The following is a 14274-nucleotide window of genomic DNA, read 5'->3' as shown; positions in this document are numbered from 1 at the left end:
GCAGGTAGCTTCGAGTAATGCATTGTTGCTCTAAAGTCTACCTAGGTATTCTTTTCAACACAGGATACCAAGAGAACAAAGCAAATTAGATAATATAAGTAAATTGGAAAGTTGTTTAAAATTGCATGCTCTATCTGAATCATGAAAGAAAAAATTTGGATTTATGTCCCTTTAAGTTTTTGGCTGTATGGAAAACAGAGATTATGTGCACAGTGTTTCAATATTCTTATTTTCTGTTCTTTCATCCCAACCCCAACTCTTCTTTGTAATAGCTAATTATTTCTATTCCTAAAAATACTAGTTCTGTAACGCATATTTTGTATTGGATAATTATGTCATGCATTGCATATTTTGTATTTGATAATTATGTCATGCATTGTATATTTTGTATTGGATTATTATGTCATGCATTGTATATTTTGTATTGAATAATTATGTCATGCTATGTATATTTTGTATTGAATAATTATGTCATGCATTGTATATTTTGTATTGAATAATTATGTCATGCATTGCATATTTTGTATTGGATAATTATGTCATGCATTGTATATTTTGTATTGGATAATGTGTCATGCATTGTATATTTTGTATTGGATAATGTCATGCATTGTATATTTTGTATTGGATAATTATGTCATGCATTGTATATTTTGTATTGGATAATGTGTCATGCATTGTATATTTTGTATTGGATTATTATGTCATGCATTGTATATTTTGTATTGGATAATTATGTCATGCATTGTATATTTTGTATTGGATAATTATGTCATGCATTGTATATTTTGTATTGGATAATTATGTCATGCATTGTATATTTTGTATTGAATAATTATGTCATGCATTGTATATTTTGTATTGGATAATTATGTCATGCATTGTATATTTTTTGTTGGCTAGCCAGGTAAAGCCCAATATATGGCACGCAGCTATATTGCGTCAGGATGCAGTTTTCATTGTATACATTCTGGTTGGACACCAATGAGTTTGCATGGTCTGACAAGCAATTACATACCATTACATTGCATACATTACCGGAAGTATAAAACTGATCTGAAACTAGGTTTACTAATCACAATTTATTAGTGCATGGTCTTATGAAATCAGATGACAGTGGGAGATGCAAAACAAAATCCAAAGCAAATAAACAAAATAAAATAAAGATTCGATCATTTAATACTTTTTCTTTTTAAAATAAACATAGCTACTTCTGCTAACGGAAGGGTTACTGTCTCTCCATACAAGGCATGACCTGGGAAATTTGCACTGGATATTTCCATTTATTGGCAGGCTTCTTAACCAAGGTATAACTTCCCCGTAACCTTCTGTCTTTTTTTGTTATCTTTTTATATTACTCACCTAGCTTCCTCCTCTTCCTTTATAAGAGCTAAAAAGGAAAGAGATGCATTTCAAAATACACAGTGCATATGACAACATATATTTACTAAAGTTATCCCTTTAAAAGGAAAATTGTCTGTGTTGTCTAAGGGAAAAGGTTAGACTAGGTATAGTAGCTGAAATGTTCTTCAGAGGTTTTTAATTAAATCAAATCCTCTCTTAAAGCAATACTAGTGTCTGATATGGTCATTCTGTGGGGATCAAAACCTATCATGGGGCAAAGATTTCCACTAAATTGCTATTTCAAGAAATAAAATAATACATTCATTTTTTAACATAAGAAGATACAGATTCAAGACACACTATGGTAAAATGTCCATTACGATTCAATTATGCTTTTTTTTTTTTAATTAAGACTTAATTTACATTTACATCTACACCAGGGATTTTACAAAGTCTTAAGAGGTGGGCCTTTACAAGCCAGCACCACTCCGCCCATTATCAGATGTTACATGATTTTTTCTCTTTAAAGAAAATTGTAATATTTATTTTTAGTTTTTATTTAGGGAATTTACATCTGATGAAGGACCATTTTAAAAATTCAATGAGCCGGGGCACCATAAATTCTTTGATTATCAAGTCCTGCCTAAAGGAAAGCTAAAAGTACCAAGTACTGCTATTTTAAATTATAAACAGACAAAATGTAATGTTCATGGTAGACCAATGCGTTCAAAAGAAATATTTTGCCAGACCATTAAAATAATCTTACATAATATAAAACAATTGGTAAGAAGCAACAAAAACATAATTTATGCTTACCAGATAAATTCCTTTCCTTACGGATAGGGAGAGTCCAGGGCTTCATTCCTTACTGTTGGGAAATACAACACTTGGCCACCAGGAGAAGGCAAAGCCACCCCAGCCAAAGGCTTAAATATCCCTCCCACTTCCTCATTACCCCAGTCATTCTGCCGAGGGAACAAGGAAAAGTAGGAGCAATATCAGGGTATAAATGGTGCCAGAAGAATAAGATAAATAATAGGGGGCCGCCCTTAGAAAAGAAAAAAACGGCGGGGGGCGTGGACTCTTCCTGTCCGGAAGGAAAGGAATTTATCTGGTAAGCATAAATTATGTTTTCCTTCCTAAGATAGGTAGAGTCCACTGTTTCATTCCTTACTGTTGGGAAAACTATACCCAAGCTCCAGAGGACACTGAATGAATAACGGGAGGGAACAAAGAGGAAGAAGCGGACCCTATTCTGAGGGCACCACAGCCTGCAAAACTTTTCTCCCGAAAGCTGCTTCAGCTGAAGCAAAAACATCAAACTTCTAAAAATTAGAAAAAGTATGTAAGGAGGACCAGGTAGCCGCCTTACAAACCTGATCCATAGAGGCCTCGTTCTTAAAGGCCCAAGAGGAAGCCACTGCTCTAGTGGAATGAGCCGTTATCCTCTCAGGAGGATGATGTCCCGCTGTCTCATAAGCTAAGCGGATGACACTCCTCAACAAGAAAGAAAGTGAAGTCGAAGTAGCCTTCTGCCCCTTACGCTTCCCCGAATAGACAACAAAGAGGAAGATTGTCTAAACTCCTTAGTAGCCTGAAGAAAGAACTTCAAACACATCCAAATAGTGAAGTCCTATCGTGACGAAAGGCAAAGATTGACTGGGGTAATGATGAAGTGGGAGGGATATTTAAGCCTTTGTATGGGGTGTCTTTGCCTCCTCCTGGTGGCCAGGTGTTGTATATCCCAACAGTAAGGAATGAAGCTGCGGACTCTCCCTATCTGAGGAAGGTAACTAAATTTTTGCTCACATTTCTAACAAAAATGACTTAGACCGATAATTCCAATCCAAGATTCTACCATGATTGACATCTTGCCCAGCAGCATCTCCAGGATATTTTTTCAGTTGCTGATTACTCCTTTACACCTAAATTTAAAGTTCTGCGTTAGCCTTAAAAAGCAGCGTTAAGGGGTCCTAACGCTGCTTTTTAACGCCCGCTGGTATTACGAGTCAGGGAGGTAGAGGGTCACCGCTCACTTTTCTTCCGCGACTTTTGGCTACCGCAAATCCCCTTACGTCGGGGATTTGCCTAACGCTGGTATTACAAGTCTTGGAAGAAGTGAGCGGTACAGCATCTACCACCAAGACTCCTACCGCCTAAAAAAGTCAGTAGTTAAGAATTTTATGGGCTAACGCCGGAACATAAAGCTCTTAACTACCATGCTACAAAGTACACTAACACCCATAAACTACCTATGAACCCCTAAACCGAGGCCCCCCCACATCGCAAACACTAAAATAAAATTATTTAACCCCTAATCTGCCGACCGGACACCGCCGCCACCTACATTATACCTATGAACCCCTAATCTGCTGCCCCTAACATCGCCGACATCTACATTATATTTATTAACCCCTTATCTGCCCCCCCCAACGTCGCCGCCACCTACCTACACTTATTAACCCCTAATCTGCCGACCGGACTGCACTGCCACTATAATAAATGTATTAACCCCTAAACCGCCGCACTCCCACCTCGCAAACACTATAATAAATTTGATTAACCCCTAATCTGCCCTCCCTAACATCGCCGCCACCTACATACAACTATTAACCCCTAATCTGCCACCCCCAACGTCGCCACTACTATAATAAAGTTATTAACCCCTAAACCTAAGTCTAACCCTAACCCTAACACCCCCCTAAGTTAAATATAATTTAAATAAAACAAACTAAAATTACTATAATTAAATAAATTATTCCTATTTAAAAATAAATACTTACCTATAAAATAAACCCTAATATAGCTACAATATAACTTATAGTTACATTGTATCTATTTTAGGATTTATATTTATTTCACAGGCAACTTTGTATTTATTTTAACTAGGTACAATAGCTATTAAATAGTTAATAACTATTTAATAGCTAAGTAGTTAAAATAATTACAAAATTACCTGTAAAATAAATCCTAACCTAAGTTACAAATACACCGAACACTACACTATCAATAAATTAATTAAATAAATTACCTACAATTATCTAAACTAAAATAAAATTAAATAAACTAAACTAAAAGAAACAAACACTAAATTACAAAAAATAAAAAAATATTACAAGAATTTTAATCTAATTACACCTAATCTAAGCCCCCATAATAAAATAAAAAAGCCCCCCAAAATAAGAAAATTCCCTACCCTATACTAAATTACAAAAGTAATCAGCTCTTTTACCAGCCCTTAAAAGGGCTTTTTGCAGGGCATTGCCCCAAATTAATCAGCTCTTTTACCTGTAAAAAAAAAAATACAAGACCCCCCCAACATTACAACCCACCACCCACACACCCCTACTCTAAACCCCACCCGATCCCCCCTTTAAAAAAACCTAACACTACCCCATTGAAGATCACCCTACCTTGAGCCGTCTTCAGCCAGCCGGGCACCGATGGGACAGAAGAGGACATCCGGACCGGCACAAGTCTTCATCCGATCGGGGCAGAAGAGGTCCTCCATCCAGCAGAAGTCTTCATCCAGGCGGCATCTTCTATCTTCATCCATCCGGCGCAGAGCGGGTCCATCTTCAAGACATCCGACGCGGAACATCCTCTTCTGACGACGGCTAACACTGAATGAAGGTTCCTTTAAATGACGTCATCCAAGATGGCGTCCCTCGAATTCAGATTGGCTGATAGGATTCTATCAGCCAATCGGAATTAAGGAAGGAAAAATCTGATTGGTTGATTTAATCAGCCAATCGGATTGAAGTTCAATCCGATTGGCTGATTGGATCAGCCAACAGAATTGACATCGCATTCTATTGGCTGATCCAATCAGCCAATGGGATTGAACTTCAATCTGATTGGCTGATTAAATCCTATCAGCCAATCGGAATTCGAGGGACGCCATCTTGGATGACGTCATTTAAAGGACCAGGCATTCGGTGTTAGGACGTCGTTGGAAGAAGATGGCTCCGCGTCGGCTGGATGGAAGATGGCTCTGCTCCGCTCCGGATGATTGAAGATAGAAGACGCCGCTTGGATGAAGACTTCGGCCGGATGCAGGACCTCTTCTGCCCTGCTTGGATGAAGAATTTGGCCTGGCTGGGTGAAGACCACTCAAGGTAGTGTTAGGTTTTTTTAAGGGGGGTTTGGGTGGGTTTTAGAGTAGGGGTGTGTGGGTGGTGGGTTTTAATGTTGGGGTGGGTTGTATTTTTTTTTTTTTTACAGGTAAAAGAGCTGATTACTTTGGGGCAATGCCCCGCAAAAAGCCCTTTTAAGGGCTGGTAAAAGAGCTGATTACTTTGTAATTTAGTATAGGGTAGGGCATTTTATTATTTTGGGGGGCTTTTTAATTTTATTAGGGGGCTTAGATTAGGTGTAATTAGTTTAAAAAATTTTTTTTATTTTCTGTAATTTAGTGTTTGTTTGTTTTTGTAATATAGTTTAGTTTATTTAATTGTATTTTATTTTAGATCATTGTAGGTAATTTATTTAATTAATTAATTTATTGATAGTGTAGTGTTAGGTGTATTTGTAACTTAGGTTAGGATTTATTTTACAGGTAATTTTGTAATTATTTTAACTAGGTAGCTATTAAATAGTTATTAACTATTTAATAGCTATTGTACCTAGTTAAAATAAATACAAAGTTGCCTGTAAAAAAAATATAAATCCTAAAATAGATACAATGTAACTATTAGTTATATTGTAGCTATATTAGGGTTTATTTTATAGCTAAGTATTTAGTTTTAAATAGGAACAATTTATTTAATTATAGTAAATTTATTTCATTTTATTTAAATTATATTTAACTTAGGGGGGTGTTAGGGTTAGACTTAGGTTTAGGGGTTAATAACCTTATTATAGTAGCGGCAGATTAGGGGTTAATAATTGTAGGTAGGTGACGGCAATGTTAGGGAGGGCAGATTAGGGGTTAATCAAATTTATTATAGTGTTTGCGAGGCGGGAGTGCGGCGGTTTAAGGGTTAATACATTTATTATAGTGGCGGCGATGTCCGGTCGGCAGATTAGGAGTTAATAAGTGTAGGTAGGTGGCGGCGATGTTAGGGAGGGCAGATTAGGGGTTAATCAAATTTATTATAGTGTTTGCGAGGCGGGAGTGCGGCGGTTTAGGGGTTAATACATTTATTATAGTGGCGGCGATGTCCGGTCGGCAGATTAGGGGTTAATAAGTGTAGGTAGGTGGCGGCGACGTTGGGAGGGGGACAGATTAGGGGTTAATAAATATAATGTAGGTGTTGGCGATGTTAGGGACAGCAGATTAGGGGTTCATAGGGATAATGTAGGTGGCCGCGGTGCCCGGAGCTGCAGATTAGGGGTTAATAATAAAATGCAGGTGTCAGCGATAGCGGGGGTGGAAGATTAGGGGTTAATAAGTGTAAGGTTAGGGGTGTTTAGACTCGGGGTTCATGTTAGGGTGTTAGTTGTAGACTTAGAAAGTGTTTCCACATAGGAAACAATGGGGCTGCGTTAAGAGCTGAACACTGCTTTTTTTCAGGTGTTAGGTTTTTTCAGCCAGCTCAGCCCCATTGTATCCTATGGGGAAATCGTGCACGAGCATGTTTTTCCAGCTTACCACTACCGTAAGCAACGCTGGTATTGAGAGTTGAAGTGGAGCTAATTTTGGCTCAACGCTCACTTTTCTGAGGCTAACGTAGCCATTCAGAAAACTCATAATACCAGCGTTGGCTTAAGGGTGCGCTGGAAAAAAAAGGAGCGTTAGAGCCGCAGGTTTTTACCGACAAAACTCTAAATCTAGGTGTTAGTGTACACAAGGTTTTCCTGACATCTTTATTACGTTTTTGGATATTTAGCACTTACTAAAATATTTCTAAATAAGATCTAAGTACTGGATATGAAAAACAGAATTTATGTTTACCTGATAAATTACTTTCTCCAACGGTGTGTCCGGTCCACGGCGTCATCCTTACTTGTGGGATATTCTCTTCCCCAACAGGAAATGGCAAAGAGCCCAGCAAAGCTGGTCACATGATCCCTCCTAGGCTCCGCCTACCCCAGTCATTCGACCGACGTTAAGGAGGAATATTTGCATAGGAGAAACCATATGGTACCGTGGTGACTGTAGTTAAAGAAAATAAATTATCAGACCTGATTAAAAAAACCAGGGCGGGCCGTGGACCGGACACACCGTTGGAGAAAGTAATTTATCAGGTAAACATAAATTCTGTTTTCTCCAACATAGGTGTGTCCGGTCCACGGCGTCATCCTTACTTGTGGGAACCAATACCAAAGCTTTAGGACACGGATGAAGGGAGGGAGCAAATCAGGTCACCTAAATGGAAGGCACCACGGTTTGCAAAACCTTTCTCCCAAAAATAGCCTCAGAAGAAGCAAAAGTATCAAACTTGTAAAATTTGGTAAAAGTGTGCAGTGAAGACCAAGTCGCTGCCCTACATATCTGATCAACAGAAGCCTCGTTCTTGAAGGCCCATGTGGAAGCCACAGCCCTAGTGGAATGAGCTGTGATTCTTTCGGGAGGCTGCCGTCCGGCAGTCTCGTAAGCCAATCTGATGATGCTTTTAATCCAAAAAGAGAGAGAGGTAGAAGTTGCTTTTTGACCTCTCCTTTTACCGGAATAAACAACAAACAAGGAAGATGTTTGTCTAAAATCCTTTGTAGCTTCTAAATAGAATTTTAGAGCGCGAACAACATCCAAATTGTGCAACAAACGTTCCTTCTTTGAAACTGGTTTCGGACACAGAGAAGGTACGATAATCTCCTGGTTAATGTTTTTGTTAGAAACAACTTTTGGAAGAAAACCAGGTTTAGTACGTAAAACCACCTTATCTGCATGGAACACCAGATAAGGAGGAGAACACTGCAGAGCAGATAATTCTGAAACTCTTCTAGCAGAAGAAATTGCAACTAAAAACAAAACTTTCCAAGATAATAACTTAATATCAACGGAATGTAAGGGTTCAAACGGAACCCCCTGAAGAACTGAAAGAACTAAATTGAGACTCCAAGGAGGAGTCAAAGGTTTGTAAACAGGCTTAATTCTAACCAGAGCCTGAACAAAGGCTTGAACATCTGGCACAGCTGCCAGCTTTTTGTGAAGTAACACAGACAAGGCAGAAATCTGTCCCTTAAGGGAACTTGCAGATAATCCTTTTTCCAATCCTTCTTGAAGGAAGGATAGAATCTTAGGAATCTTAACCTTGTCCCAAGGGAATCCTTTAGATTCACACCAACAGATATATTTTTTCCAAATTTTGTGGTAAATCTTTCTAGTTACAGGCTTTCTGGCCTGAACAAGAGAATCGATAACAGAATCTGAGAACCCTCGCTTCGATAAGATCAAGCGTTCAATCTCCAAGCAGTCAGCTGGAGTGAAACCAGGTTCGGATGTTCGAACGGACCCTGAACAAGAAGGTCTCGTCTCAAAGGTAGCTTCCAAGGTGGAGCCGATGACATATTCACCAGATCTGCATACCAAGTCCTGCGTGGCCACGCAGGAGCTATCAAGATCACCGACGCCCTCTCCTGATTGATCCTGGCTACCAGCCTGGGGATGAGAGGAAACGGCGGGAACACATAAGCTAGTTTGAAGGTCCAAGGTGCTACTAGTGCATCCACTAGAGCCGCCTTGGGATCCCTGGATCTGGACCCGTAGCAAGGAACTTTGAAGTTCTGACGAGAGGCCATCAGATCCATGTCTGGAATGCCCCACAGCTGAGTGACTTGGGCAAAGATTTCCGGATGGAGTTCCCACTCCCCCGGATGCAATGTCTGACGACTCAGAAAATCCGCTTCCCAATTTTCCACTCCTGGGATGTGGATAGCGGACAGGTGGCAGGAGTGAGACTCCGCCCATAGAATGATTTTGGTCACTTCTTCCATCGCTAGGGAACTCCTTGTTCCCCCCTGATGGTTGATGTACGCAACAGTTGTCATGTTGTCTGATTGAAACCGTATGAACTTGGCCCTCGCTAGCTGAGGTCAAGCCTTGAGAGCATTGAATATCGCTCTCAGTTCCAGAATATTTATCGGTAGAAGAGATTCTTCCCGAGACCAAAGACCCTGAGCTTTCAGGGATCCCCAGACCGCGCCCCAGCCCATCAGACTGGCGTCGGTCGTGACAATGACCCACTCTGGTCTGCGGAATGTCATCCCTTGTGACAGGTTGTCCAGGGACAGCCACCAACGGAGTGAGTCTCTGGTCCTCTGATTTACTTGTATCTTCGGAGACAAGTCTGTATAATCCCCATTCCACTGACTGAGCATGCACAGTTGTAATGGTCTTAGATGAATGCGCGCAAAAGGAACTATGTCCATTGCCGCTACCATCAACCCGATCACTTCCATGCACTGAGCTATGGAAGGAAGAGGAACGGAATGAAGTATCCGACAAGAGTCTAGAAGCTTTGTTTTTCTGGCTTCTGTCAGAAATATCCTCATTTCTAAGGAGTCTATTATTGTTCCCAAGAAGGGAACCCTTGTTGACGGAGATAGAGAACTCTTTTCCACGTTCACTTTCCATCCGTGAGATCTGAGAAAGGCCAGGACTATGTCCGTGTGAGCCTTTGCTTGAGGAAGGGACGACGCTTGAATCAGAATGTCGTCCAAATAAGGTACTACAGCAATGCCCCTTGGTCTTAGCACAGCTAGAAGGGACCCTAGTACCTTTGTGAAAATCCTTGGAGCAGTGGCTAATCCGAAAGGAAGCGCCACGAACTGGTAATGCTTGTCCAGGAATGCGAACCTTAGGAACCGATGATGTTCCTTGTGGATAGGAATATGTAGATACGCATCCTTTAAATCCACCGTGGTCATGAATTGACCTTCCTGGATGGAAGGAAGATTAGTTCGAATGGTTTCCATCTTGAACGATGGAACCTTGAGAAACTTGTTTAAGATCTTGAGATCTAAGATTGGTCTGAACGTTCCCTCTTTTTTGGGAACTATGAACAGATTGGAGTAGAACCCCATCCCTTGTTCTCTTAATGGAACAGGATGAATCACTCCCATTTTTAACAGGTCTTCTACACAATGTAAGAATGCCTGTCTTTTTATGTGGTCTGAAGACAACTGAGACCTGTGGAACCTCCCCCTTGGGGGAAGCCCCTTGAATTCCAGAAGATAACCTTGGGAGACTATTTCTAGCGCCCAAGGATCCAGAACATCTCTTGCCCAAGCCTGAGCGAAGAGAGAGAGTCTGCCCCCCACCAGATCCGGTCCCGGATCGGGGGCCAACATTTCATGCTGTCTTGGTAGCAGTGGCAGGTTTCTTGGCCTGCTTTGCCTTGTTCCAGCCTTCCATTGGTCTCCAAGCTGGCTTGGCTTGAGAAGTATTACCCTCTTGCTTAGAGGACGTAGCACTTTGGGCTGGTCCGTTTCTACGAAAGGGACGAAAATTAGGTTTATTTTTTGCCTTGAAAGGCCGATCCTGAGGAAGGGCGTGGCCCTTACCCCCAGTGATATCAGAGATAATCTCTTTCAAGTCAGGGCCAAACAGCGTTTTCCCCTTGAAAGGAATGTTAAGTAGCTTGTTCTTGGAAGACGCATCAGCCGACCAAGATTTCAACCAAAGCGCTCTGCGCGCCACAATAGCAAACCCAGAATTCTTAGCCGCTAACCTAGCCAATTGCAAAGTGGCGTCTAGGGTAAAAGAATTAGCCAATTTGAGAGCATTGATTCTGTCCATAATCTCCTCATAAGGAGGAGAATCACTATAGACCGCCTTTATCAGCTCATCGAACCAGAAACATGCGGCTGTAGCGACAGGGACAACGCATGAAATTGGTTGTAGAAGGTAACCCTGCTGAACAAACATCTTTTTAAGCAAACCTTCTAATTTTTTATCCATAGGATCTTTGAAAGCACAACTATCCTCTATGGGTATAGTGGTGCGTTTGTTTAAAGTGGAAACCGCTCCCTCGACCTTGGGGACTGTCTGCCATAAGTCCTTTCTGGGGTCGACCATAGGAAACAATTTTTTAAATATGGGGGGAGGGACGAAAGGAATACCGGGCCTTTCCCATTCTTTATTAACAATGTCCGCCACCCGCTTGGGTATAGGAAAAGCTTCTGGGAGCCCCGGCACCTCTAGGAACTTGTCCATTTTACATAGTTTCTCTGGGATGACCAACTTGTCACAATCATCCAGAGTGGATAATACCTCCTTAAGCAGAATGCGGAGATGTTCCAACTTAAATTTAAATGTAATCACATCAGGTTCAGCATGTTGAGAAATGTTCCCTGAATCAGTAATTTCTCCCTCAGACAAAACCTCCCTGGCCCCATCAGACTGGGTTAGGGGCCCTTCAGAAACATTATTATCAGCGTCGTCATGCTCTTCAGTATCTAAAACAGAGCAGTCGCGCTGACGCTGATAAGTGTTCATTTTGGCTAAAATGTTTTTGACAGAATTATCCATTACAGCCGTTAATTGTTGCATAGTAAGGAGTATTGGCGCGCTAGATGTACTAGGGGCCTCCTGAGTGGGCAAGACTCGTGTAGACGAAGGAGGGAATGATGCAGTACCATGCTTACTCCCCTCACTTGAGGAATCATCTTGGGCATCATTGTCATTGTCACATAAATCACATTTATTTAAATGAATAGGAATTCTGGCTTCCCCACATTGAGAACACAGTCTATCTGGTAGTTCAGACATGTTAAACAGGCATAAACTTGATAACAAAGTACAAAAAACGTTTTAAAATAAAACCGTTACTGTCACTTTAAATTTTAAACTGAACACACTTTATTACTGCAATTGCGAAAAAACATGAAGGAATTGTTCAAAATTCACCAAATTTTCACCACAGTGTCTTAAAGCCTTAAAAGTATTGCACACCAAATTTGGAAGCTTTAACCCTTAAAATAACGGAACCGGAGCCGTTTTGAACTTTAACCCCTTTACAGTCCCTGGTATCTGCTTTGCTGAGACCCAACCAAGCCCAAAGGGGAATACGATACCAAATGACGCCTTCAGAAAGTCTTTTCTAAGTATCAGAGCTCCTCTCACATGCGAATGCATGCCATGCCTCTCAAAAACAAGTGCGCAACACCGGCGCGAAAATGAGGCTCTGCCTATGCTTTGGGAAAGCCCCTAAAGAATAAGGTGTCTAAAACAGTGCCTGCCGATATTATTATATCAAAATACCCAAATAAAATGATTCCTCAAGGCTAAATATGTGTTAATAATGAATCGATTTAGCCCAGAAAAAGTCTACAGTCTTAATAAGCCCTTGTGAAGCCCTTATTTACGATCGTAATAAACATGGCTTACCGGATCCCATAGGGAAAATGACAGCTTCCAGCATTACATCGTCTTGTTAGAATGTGTCATACCTCAAGCAGCAAGAGACTGCTCACTGTTCCCCCAACTGAAGTTAATTGCTCTCAACAGTCCTGTGTGGAACAGCCATGGATTTTAGTGACGGTTGCTAAAATCATTTTCCTCATACAAACAGAAATCTTCATCTCTTTTCTGTTTCTGAGTAAATAGTACATACCAGCACTATTTCAAAATAACAAACTCTTGATTGAATAATAAAAACTACAGTTAAACACTAAAAAACTCTAAGCCATCTCCGTGGAGATGTTGCCTGTACAACGGCAAAGAGAATGACTGGGGTAGGCGGAGCCTAGGAGGGATCATGTGACCAGCTTTGCTGGGCTCTTTGCCATTTCCTGTTGGGGAAGAGAATATCCCACAAGTAAGGATGACGCCGTGGACCGGACACACCTATGTTGGAGAAATATACTTTTAATCAAAATGTCTTTAAAGGGATAGGAAAGTCAAAAATAAACTTTCATGATTCAGAAAGTGCATGTGCTGTAAAGGTTTAAATTATTTACTATCATCAAATTTACTTTCTTCTTTTGGCATTGTTTGTTGAAAATAATAAGTATATATCCTCAGCAGCAGCAGCAATGCACTACTTGGAGCTAGATCGTGAGTGATGGCTACACACATTGTCCCTTCTCATTGGCTTACTAGATGTGTTCAACTAGCTCCCAGAAGTGCATTGCTGATCTAGAGCTTACTTTGTTTAGAGCTTACTGTGTGTTTATTCCTTTGCATGGATTAAACACATAGGGCCCCATTTATCAAGCTGTGAAAGCAGCTTCAGGGTCCCAGTGTTTTAGACTCACCTAAGTAGCAGCGGTCTTACGATCTCAGCCATCTAAAGTGTGGCGGAGTGAAATATTTCTGTTCTGATCTGATCGGGATGATTGACAGCCCCTGCTTGCAGCCAATTGGCTGCCGGCAATCAGGGACGACATTACATAAGCAGCTGCTTGTGCAATCTTAAAGAGTGTACAGCATATGCTGCCCACAAGCAGCGAGGTTCAGCGGACATGTTCGCGGTAGCAAACCATGTCTGTCCAACATTTGTTAAATGGAGCCCATAGGGACCAATGATCTAAAGGTTTCTGTGTTGGCGAGATTCCTTAAGAGTGCTCACCAGTACTTCTATTTCCCTGGAGGAATTTTTTAAAGCCACATTTTACCCTGAAAGCAGGGTGTCTCGCTAAGAGGCGTACATTGCATTTTCATATGGGAAGGATATGCATACATTACAAAAGTGCACAATGAAAATTTAAAAATTTAAAAATCCTATGAAAGGAATAATTGAACCATTCACACAAAAATAATATTGTTAAGGTGCATCAAAATTGTAACAAAATTGTTCACTAAGAATTGTATTTTTTCAAAACCGTATAATTTGTATGTAAATTACACAGTAATAAACCATATTAAAATGTAAAATGTTACATAATACATACTATGTGCAGAATTAGGTAACATTATCTTAGCGACAGCTTTAAAAATCAAAAGATTTTAGAAATTTTAGCCCCCAATGTTAAACTTACCTCGTTTCCTCTCCAGGCACTTCTGATCAGACCTTCTTTTCAAAAGCGGTTCGCGGACGCGCTGTC

The 14274-nt window shown here is 40.6% G+C and overlaps 1 protein-coding gene across 4 annotated transcripts in view; it reads right to left on the bottom strand.

Annotated features, from left to right (window-relative positions):
• PRPF40B (pre-mRNA processing factor 40 homolog B) overlaps positions 1–14274 on the bottom strand; it is a 296834-nt gene that overhangs the window by 153076 nt on the left and 129484 nt on the right. For all 4 annotated transcript variants that reach the window (XM_053708036.1, XM_053708037.1, XM_053708038.1 and 1 more), the window contains one exon: positions 1363–1390. In XM_053708036.1, the coding sequence (XP_053564011.1) occupies positions 1363–1390 (28 nt within the window). The remainder of the gene's footprint in view (positions 1–1362; positions 1391–14274) is intronic.

Source organism: Bombina bombina, chromosome 3, assembly GCF_027579735.1.
Source record: "Bombina bombina isolate aBomBom1 chromosome 3, aBomBom1.pri, whole genome shotgun sequence".
NCBI lineage: Eukaryota > Metazoa > Chordata > Amphibia > Anura > Bombinatoridae > Bombina > Bombina bombina.
This window is presented reverse-complemented; position numbering and strand designations above follow the sequence as displayed.